The sequence below is a fragment of the Pseudopodoces humilis genome, chromosome 28, assembly GCF_049639895.1.
Source record: "Pseudopodoces humilis isolate 2021_Gansu_Grassland_sample_001 chromosome 28, ASM4963989v1, whole genome shotgun sequence".
NCBI lineage: Eukaryota > Metazoa > Chordata > Aves > Passeriformes > Paridae > Pseudopodoces > Pseudopodoces humilis.
This window is the reverse complement of record NC_142227.1, coordinates 4,848,716-4,858,040: the sequence shown is the minus strand read 5'-3', so window position 1 is coordinate 4,858,040 and position 9,325 is coordinate 4,848,716. Positions and strand designations below refer to the sequence as shown.

At 60.2% G+C, this 9,325-nt stretch overlaps 2 protein-coding genes across 3 annotated transcripts; both read left to right on the top strand.

Moving 5' to 3' along the window:
• The first annotated feature begins 2,091 nt into the window (after positions 1-2,091).
• LOC102102841 (uncharacterized) lies at positions 2,092-5,262 on the top strand. Its single transcript, XM_005531388.3, has 2 exons — positions 2,092-2,292; positions 3,464-5,262. The coding sequence occupies exons 1-2, from the start codon at positions 2,092-2,094 to the stop codon at positions 4,580-4,582; spliced, it is 1,320 nt and encodes a 439-aa protein (XP_005531445.2). The 3' UTR covers positions 4,583-5,262.
• Positions 5,263-5,725: 463 nt separating this feature from the next.
• DOHH (deoxyhypusine hydroxylase) lies at positions 5,726-9,247 on the top strand. Of its 2 annotated transcripts, XM_088067664.1 has the most exons (6): positions 5,726-5,803; positions 6,108-6,436; positions 6,825-6,901; positions 7,082-7,319; positions 8,116-8,453; positions 8,607-9,247. In XM_088067664.1, exons 2-5 carry the CDS (start codon positions 6,112-6,114, stop codon positions 8,430-8,432), a joined length of 957 nt encoding a protein of 318 aa, XP_087923790.1. In that variant the 5' UTR covers positions 5,726-5,803; positions 6,108-6,111; the 3' UTR covers positions 8,433-8,453; positions 8,607-9,247. The 2 variants fall into 2 exon arrangements, with proteins under 2 accessions (XP_087923790.1, XP_005531444.2); XM_005531387.3 differs by having other exon boundaries at positions 8,116-9,247.
• Positions 9,248-9,325: the final 78 nt, after the last annotated feature.

The following is a 9,325-nucleotide window of genomic DNA, read 5'->3' as shown; positions in this document are numbered from 1 at the left end:
AGGAACAGAATAATTCATAGACTCCTGGAGTATCCTGAGCTGGAGGGGACCCTCAGGGATCATTGATCCAGCCCCTGGCCCTGCCCAGACCCCCCAACAAGCCCACCCTGAGCATCCCTGAGAGCGCTGTCCAAACGCTCCTGGAGCTCTGGCAGCCTTGGGGCCGGGCCCATTCCCTGGGGAGCCTGGGCAGTGCCAGCACCCTCGGGGGGAAGAACCTTGCCCTGAGATCCATCCCCAAGCCCTGGCACAGCTCCAGCCCTTCCTGGGCTCCTGTCCCTGTCCCAGAGCAGAGCTCAGCCCCTGCCCCTCCGCCTCCCCTCGGGAGGAGCTGCAGCCCCCGAGGAGCCTCCCCTCAGTCTCCTCTGCTCCAGCTGAACGAGCCAAGTGCCCTCAGCTGCTCCTCAGAGCCTTCCCCAGCTCCGTGTCCCTCCTCTGGACACTCTCCAACAGCTTTGGATCCTCCTGATCTTGTAGTACCCAAACTGCCTCCATAACTCAAGATGATTCCTTCCAACAGATCCTGGGCTCAGGATCCCTGAGGAACTCAGCAACTTCTCTGCAGGCATCCCCACATTCTCCATTGTCTCAGGAGACCTGTGAGATCTGCCCTGCCACAGCACATCCAGAAACCAAACAGGCTTTGGGATAGTGGGCACCACTTTTGGGGTACCATCCAGGCCCTGGCATTACTCCCAGGTGTGTGGAAAAATTCATGATCCCAGAGGTTTATGTCTTAAAAGGAGACAGAGGAGTCCTGTAACTTTATTCATGAACAAAGGGAGAGTCCATGGGGCATTTCCCATGGGGTATCAAATTGTTGGAGGATGGAGCCTCCTTTTTATCTTAATTTTCCTGGCCGCATCACCTGTAAAGAGTAAAATGCAACCCCCTGATCATTATACAAAGATGTTAACCCAGTTGAATGTTGTCACTGCAAGGTGCCTTCTTTGTTAAATACCTCGAGCCCGATGTTGTTGTGACAGCCTTTTTTGTTAAATGCCACCTTGCCTTGTACCCGTGCCCTTACCCTCTCCCTTTCTCCACTGGCTGAGGTACTTGGAAGGTACAAACTCCCTGAATTGCTTACTGTATGTCCCCCTCTAATATGCACCCCCCCCCCCCCCGTTTTTAACATATGATAATCATAGTTCTATTGTTTTTGTTCTCCAAGCTCAGGAAGATAGCAGGACCCTGGCTGAGCAGCAATCTATGTTAATTAGTAACACTTTCTGAAACTGATGGTTTCTCCTCTTACTTTCTTATCTACAAGTCCCTGTCCCTATCTACAAGCAGATTCACAGTCTGTCTGTAAAAGACACATTCATCTTATTCCTTTCACCGGGCACCATCAGGGCACTGGCACTGCCTCTCTGTGCTGGGGCCTTTTGTCACTTTGGTGCCGCTCCTTGCCGTAGCTGAACCTGGTGAGCGTTGTCTAGTCTTTTCCAGCATTTTCAAGCCTTCCTTCAAGTCCAAGGCAGATTTTGGATCTTGTTGTGGTTTTCCTTGTTGCTGTAGTGCCAGTCCTTGCCGCAGCTGAGCTCAGTGACCCTTTTCCAGCCCAGCCTGGAGGCAGGAGAGGAGAGGGTTGGGATGGGGATGGTGGTGAGGATGGGGATGATGGGACGGTGTGGTTTGGTGAGAGTTGGTGATGGTGGTGAGAGTGAAGGTGGCAGAGCTGTGCAGAACGGTGCGGAGAGGCGGGGATGGGGATGGGGAGGACGGTGCGGTGTGGATGGGGATGTCTGTACGGTGAGCTGCAGGCAGGGATGGGGATATCTGTACGGTGAGCTGCAGGCAGGGATGGGGATATCTGTACGGTGAGCTGCAGGCAGGGGTGGGGATATCGGTACGGTGAGCTGCAGGAAGGGATGGGGATATCTGTACGGTGAGCTGCAGGCAGGGATGGGGATATCGGTACGGTGAGCTGCAGGCAGGGATGGGGATATCGGTACGGTGAGCTGCAGGCAGGGATGGGGATATCAGAGCCTGGCGCAGAGAGGAGCGGCGCCGCCCCGTCCCGCCCCCGGTGCCACCGTGACCCCACCGCCGATCACTTCCAGGGCGGCCCCGGCTCCCGATTTGAAAATGCGGGAGCGGCTGCTGGTGCTCCTGTGCGCGCTGGCGCGGCGGCGGCGGCTGCGCGCCGGGGCCATGGCCGGGAACGGCCCCGGGAGCGGGAGCGGCGCTGGCAGCGGGAGCAGCGCCGGCGCCGGGGGCTGGGACGGGCCGCAGCGGCGCGCCTGGCTCCGGCACTACTACAGCCAGCGGCAGAAGCGGCTCATGACGGTGACCGGGGCGGGGCCGCCGTGGGTGGGGGGAGTGGACGGGACGTGGGGACAACGGCACGCGGGGACGGGGTCACGGAGGGTGCGGGGATGCGGGAGACACGTGGAGATCGCGGGGACACAAAGGATGGGGGGGTCACGGGGGATGCACTGATGTCACGGGGACACGAAGAGTGGGGGATACGGGAGACGCGCGGAGGTCACGGCGACATGGAGGATGGGGGATGCGGGGACAGATCACGGGGACACAGGATGGGGGATGTGAGACGCGCAATACATGGACATGGGAGGTTTGGGGCGCGGGGCACACAGCATAGGAACAGAAAAAATGGACAGTGGAGGGGGTTGCAGGATGCAAAGGACAATGGTGGGAAGGATGGGGAGCACGGGGAAGTCACAAGTGGGATATAAAGGGTGGGGGACATGTGAGACCCAAAACATGGGAGGTGGGATTGGAAGGACAAATGGACACATAGATCACAAAGGATGGGGAACATGTGGGTTCTCTGGGATACAAAGACACAGACACAAAGATGGGACTTGAAAGACACATGATGTGATCCTGGACACAAAAGATGATGGATGCAGAGGACATGGGGACGTGAAGGAGGGGGTGACATCAAAGGTGGGGGATGCAATGGGGGATACAAGGGATCCCTGACAGCAAAGACAGGTTGGGGAAGGAACACGAGGAACCTGCTGGCCTGGGCAGTGGCTGAAGAAGGTGACTAAAGCCTCTTTTTAGTTTAAAGTGGCTTTGTAGATTTTGATAACAGAAAAACGATTCTTGTGGAGACGCCAGGAGCTTCCCTTTCCAAGTTATGATTTCCACCTTTGAAGGGTGGTGTCTCCCCCTTCCAAATCAGGACTTAGCCCACAGTTTCCTCGGCAGCTGGAAATCCAGTAATGCTCATTAAAAGGAGCTTTTCTAGAAAACTCCGTCTGCAACACCTGGTTATCTTGTCTGGAGTCACACCTACTGCCTGGTGGGTTTGCAGTGAGGTTTCCCAGGAACAGGAAGATTTGACCAGTGTTAGACCAGTTGGGACCACTGGCCATCTTCCTGCCTTGAGCAAGTCTCTTGAGCTGGGTAGTCTCTTCAGAAGGGGGTTCCAGTGAAGAGGAGGGAAGCACTGTCTCACACTGCTGTTGTCCCCCCCCCTGCACTGCAGCTCCTCATCGCTCACCGGAGGAGAACCGGTTGCTGCTTCTACCCCCGTGCCTGGCCCAGCCTCAGAAGCACAGACTGGTGGGAGCGGGTGGTCCTAAAGGAGTTTGGGCCCCAGGACTGGTTGGAGAAGTTTCGGATGTCCAAGGAGACTTTCTTCTACATCTGCAACCAGCTGCGGCCTGGGCTGGCTCCACACAGTGCCCACTTCCACCCCACCCTGCCCCTGGAGAAGAGGGTGGCTGTGGCCCTGTGGCACTTGGCCACCAATGTGGAGTACCAGACTCTGAGCCCGCTCTTTGGTGTGGGGCCCTCCACAGTGCAGAGCTGTGTCCGGGAGGTGAGCTACGCTGTTGTCTTGCTGCTGAAGCCGCTTTACCTCCGACTGCCTGACGAGAAGGAGCTGGAGAACATGGTGCGCATCTTCTGCACACGCTGGGGCTTCCCACACTGCATTGGGGCACTGGACAGTCTGCACATCCCCATTCACCCACCCCTGCGCCTCACCGCCGACTACTGCAACGGCCAGGGCTGGCACTCCATCCTCACGCAGGCCACTGTGGATGGGCTGGGGCAGTTCTGGGACGTCTCCACTGCCTTTCCAGGCAGCATGGAGAACAGCGCAGTCCTGGAGAGCTCCAGCTTGTGGGTGCTGGCCAAGGAAGGCCGGCTGTGCCCCAATCCTCCCAAGCATTTCATGGGGAAGGCACAGAAGTATGTGCTGCTGGGCGATGCCACATACCCCCTGCAAGACTGGATCCTCAAGCCCTACCAGGAGGATGAGAACCTCACCCAGCGCCAGCTGCAGTTCAACTACCGCCTGAAGCGGGCCCACAGCGTGATAGAGAATGCCTTCCTGCGCCTCAAGGCACGCTGGCAGATCCTCCTCAAGTGTGACGACTGCAGCCTGGAGCTGTTGCCCACCCTCGTCCTTGCCTGCTGCATCCTGCACAACGTTTGTGAGGCCCACGACAACCCCTTCAACGAGGAGTGGCTGGAGGGCACCGAGCCCACCGAGCTGCCCAAGCCCTGCCAGCCTGCTCCAGCTGCCATGGAGGACAACCGGGCTGAGCAAGTGCGTGAGCTGATGTGCCAGTACTTCGAGAGCTGTGGGGAGGGCTGATGGGCCTGGGGAGCAGCTGCCCTGCACATCCCTGCTTGCAGACTCACCATGGACTCTGGCAAATTGGCCCAGTGCTACCAGCTGTATGAGATGGGGAGGGGCGGCCGTGTCACTCATCCTGGGTTTGCTGTAGAGGTTTCAGGCAGTGGAATGTATTTTGTGCCCATTCTCTCTCCCAGGATCTAAACTGTTTGGTGGTGTGTTGTGTGCTGCGGGAGTACAGTGGGGATTAGGGCTGGGAGGGGGAGGCTGCTGGGATCTCCCTCTCTGTCTCAAGGCCTCTCCATTAGGGCAAAAGTAGCAGAAGCCTTGAAATAAGACAAAACTCCTTTGAAGGTTGAAACTTGCTGTGTAAACACACATGAGAAGGAGAGGGAAGGAAGAGGCGGAGCAGTGACTTGCAAGGGAGGGCTGACACCAGCTTGGAATTAAACTGCATCCACAAACTCAGGGATGTGCTGCCCTGAGGGTTTGTCCCATCTGGCACCCCCTAGGCCCTCTCCAGGGGTGTTTTGCTCAGCCTGGCATGCCTGGCTGCTCTCCAGAAAGGTTTGCCCAGCCTGGAACACCCTCAACCACTCTCTGGAGAGGTTTGTGCAACCTGGCACCCCTGGCTCTTCTCCAGTGTGATTTTGCCCAGCCTGGCACCCCTGCCTCCTCTCCTGAAGGACTTTGTCCAGTCTTGCACCCCAGGTCCCTCTCAGGTTGGGGGTTTTCCTAGCCTGGCACTGCCCAAACCCTCTCCGATGGGATTTTGCCCAGCCTGGAACACCCCCAGGCCCCTCTCAGGGTGGGCCTTGCCCAGCCTGATATCCCCGGCCGCTCTCCAGAGGGGTTTGCCCAGCCTGACACTGCCTGGCCCTTCCAGGGTGGAGTTTGTCCTGCCTGGCACCCCCTGCTGCTCTCCAGAGGAATTTTGCCCTCCTCGGCAAAACCTCTCTGGAGGGGTTTTCCCAGCCTGGCACCCCTGGCCCCTCTCTGGAGGGGTCTGTGGCTCAGTTCCTGGCTCCCTGGGCCCCTGCCCGGCTCTTCGATCCCTGACCGGGCCCGGCTGGAGCCGAACCTGCCCCAGCCATGGTGGGCAGCGGCCCGTGCCCCTCCCCCAGCGCCCCCTGGCGGGCGGGAACAGCAGCGCCCTCAGTGGGGGGAGGCAGCGCCCGTGCGTATTGCGCAGGCGCCGCCGCGCGGTCACGTGGCGGAGCAGCAAGATGGCGGCGCGCGGTGAGTGCAGCGCCGGCAGCGCCGGGCCCTCCCCGAACCCCCCTGGTATCTCCCGGCCCGGGCAGCTCCTCTCGGGGCCTGGTTCCGCTGGCCCGGCGGCTCCGTCTGGCGCGGTCGTGGTAGGGAATTTGTGTCCGTCTCGGGTCTCCGGTGAAACCGAGTACGGACACGGGCTGTGGGTCCTGGCCCCGGGGTCCGGTTCTCCGGCACAGCCCGGGCCGCGGCCCTTCCCTTCCGCCCTGCCCCCGGCCACGGGACTCGCTGGCGGTTGAGGGCGCACCTTGACTCCCTTCCCCGGACGCAGGAGTATGATCGAGGAGCCCCCCAGAGCCCCCAGTGTGCCCGGACCCGCCCGCGCCATGGTGACGGAGCAGGAGGTGGAGGCCATCGGCCGCACGCTGGTGGACGCGGCGCAGCCCCTGCCCGCCCGGTTCCGGGCCCTCTTCACCCTGCGGAACTTGGGCGGCCGCGCGGCCGTGGAGTGGATCAGCCGCGCCTTTGGAGACGGCTCGGCGCTACTGAAGCACGAGCTGGCCTTTTGCCTCGGCCAGATGCAGGACGAGGCGGCCATCCCGGTGCTCATCCGCGTGCTGGAGGACACGGCCCAGGAGCCCATGGTCAGGCACGAAGCAGGTACGGTAGCAGCTCCTGAGGCTCTGGGGGCAGGGGAAGGAGCTGGGCTGAGAAGTGGGGCTTGGGGGTGTTTTCCCCATGGTACAGAGCAGCTCCTGGGGGCCTGATCCAGCTTGGGTGTCAAACCTTGAGTCACACAGCATCTCACCACCTCCCTTGGCCAGACCTGGCAGGACAGGTTGGCCAGGCCCTGCTGTTCCTGCAGGCCGGGCTTCTCCTGTTGTGTTTGTCCTGTTTGTAATCGGTGAGTCTGGCCTGTGTCTACATTTGCCCCATTTGGGATTGTTCAGTTAGGCCTGTGTCTGTGCTTTAGAGCAAGGCGTTCCAGAGGACACAGCAGGGTTCTTCTCATATAGACACCCTCATAACATCATGCTACATGCTTCAGGTGAAGCCCTGGGTGCTATCGGGAACCCTGACGTGCTGGATATCCTGAAACGCTATTCCCAGGATCCTGTGGTCGAGGTGAGGTTCCTGAGAGGTCATTTCCTCTGGGATGCAGCACTGCTGGTCTCGGAGGGCAAGGCAGGTCCTGCCTGGGCAGGTGGGTGGGGACATCACAGTGACAACACAGCAGCATGCTGGGGTTCTCCTGGTGCTGTCCAGTGCTGTTCTGCAGCCAGGGCAATGTCCCTGTCCCCACAGGTGGCAGAGACGTGTCAGCTGGCTGTGAGGAGGCTGGAGTGGCTGCAGAACAACAAGGAGAAGCCAGGCACCAGCCCGTACCTCTCTGTAGATCCTGCTCCCCCCGCTGAGGAGACGGATGTTGCCAAGCTCCGGGAGATCCTCCTGGATGAGTCCCAGGAACTCTTTGATCGTTACCGGGCCATGTTTGCCTTGCGGAACATTGGGGGCCAGGCTGCTGTGCTGGCACTGGCAGAAGGTGAGGGCCTGTCCTTGCTGTGGGTCTGTCCATGCTAATCTGGGATGAGCCCTTCCCAAATCCAGGACTGCCAGAACTGTTCTTGTGTGTTTGTGTCTAGGGCTGCTGTTCCCTGCTACATTACAGAGTGCTGGGTGGCCTCTGGTGTTCCAGAGCCCCCTTGCCACCCTCCAGACACCCTTCTCTGAGGGAGGGAAGGCACTGGCTGTGATGGTAGTCTGGGACCTGGTGGTCTGACCCATTGTCAGACCCAGCCTGTGGTTTTTGGGGTCCTACTCATGGGCTTCTGGTGTTTGGGAATAGTTCTGGAGAGGGGTATGTTCCCTGAGTGGGAAGGGGGCAGACCACAGCCCAGGAACTGTGTGGACCCACCCCCAGCCCAAGGGAAGTGGATCAGGCACTCCAGCCATCTGGGACTGTTGAGGTCCATAAGATGGGAGCTGTGAGCTTCTGCTGCATGGTCCCAGAGGGCTGGAGACCAAGCCTCTGGTCCTGGCCATGATGACATCCCCTGTGGGGAACATTGTGTGGTGGGGCAGAACTTGAGCAGGTGGGGTCAGCAGCTCTTCTGGGGGTTGGGTGCTGCCATCAGAGGAGGCACTGGGACAGGGCTGGGATCAGGGATCGGGGTGGGATCATAGAGCAGGGGGCTTCCCCCTTCCTGTACATGGGGCTGGGGGAGTAGCCTTTGGCATCCCCAGCTTTCACGTGGGTCCTCCCTCCAAGTGTCCTGCTGTGTTCTGGGGCATCCTGGTGTATTTTGGGGCATCCCAGCTCACTGTTCCCCCTCCCACAGGGCTGCATTGCGGCAGCGCGCTGTTCCGCCATGAGATCGGGTACGTGCTGGGGCAGCTGCAGGACGAGGCGTGTGTCCCTCAGCTGACGGCCGCGCTGCACAGCCGCACCGAGAGCCCCATGGTGCGGCACGAGTGCGCTGAGGCGCTGGGCTCCATCGCCCGGCCCTCCTGCCTGCGGGCCCTGCGCGCCTTCGCCAGCGACGAGGAGCGCGTGGTGCGCGAGAGCTGCCAGGTGGCCCTGGACATGTACGAGTATGAAAACGGCACCCAGTTCCAGTACGCCGATGGGCTCTGCAAGCTGCAGGCCTCCTCCTGAGCCTGGACTGGGGGCACTGAGGTGGGTGTCCTGCCTCCCAGCCCCTCCTGCTGCCAACGGTGCTTTCACGGCCACCTCTGTCAGCACGGATCTGTGCCTTGCCACGCAGAGCTGGAGGAGGGACTGGGTTTGCTCTCTGGCACAATTACAACCACCTTTTGCCTCCAAATCCAGGCTGAGCTGCTACTTGCCTCCCCATCGCTCCTTGCCAGCCACTGTTTCCGGGATCTGCCCCTTTTCCCTGCCAGGATCAGCACTGCCTGCCTGCAGCATGGCTTGGGGCTTGGACCAGGTGGGCTCTGCTTGGCACGTCAGAGCCTGCTCCAGCTCTGCAGGGCTTGGGCCTGCCCTGGGTTGGTGCTGCTAAGTCTGCAGCTCCGATCTCCCCAGCTGAGTTTTGCTGGGAGCTAGGATGGGCTTTGGGCACCCGCTCTTGTGGGCCATGGTATTAGGATGCTTCAAAATTGCTCTCAGTGCTGGCGCTGAGCCAGGGCTCTCCTCACCCCCACAGTGGGTTTGGTTTCTCCTGTTGGGACAAGCTGGAGCTGAGCCTGTGGTAGCCTCTGCCCGAGGATGGGGTTTGTTTCATGACAAAGTTGGGAAAATGGCTGGGTTTTTCCTGCAGGGAAGAAAAAAAGGTTTTTTTCTGCTGCCATGAGGGTGGGCAGGGTGAGACAGAGCTTGCCTGGGCCTTCCCCCATGTTTAACCAGGGCCAGGAGGGCTGAGGCTGCTGCTGGCACCCAAATCCCTCAGCCAGCCCAGCCTGGGCACTGGGGTTTCGGGTTTGGCAGGGAATAAAGCACTGGCACAGGAAGCTGGAGTGAGTTGAGCTGTGATTTACCTGTGCCCAGGTGTGGAGTACACCCAGTGTCATGGGGTCAAGCCTTGGGCG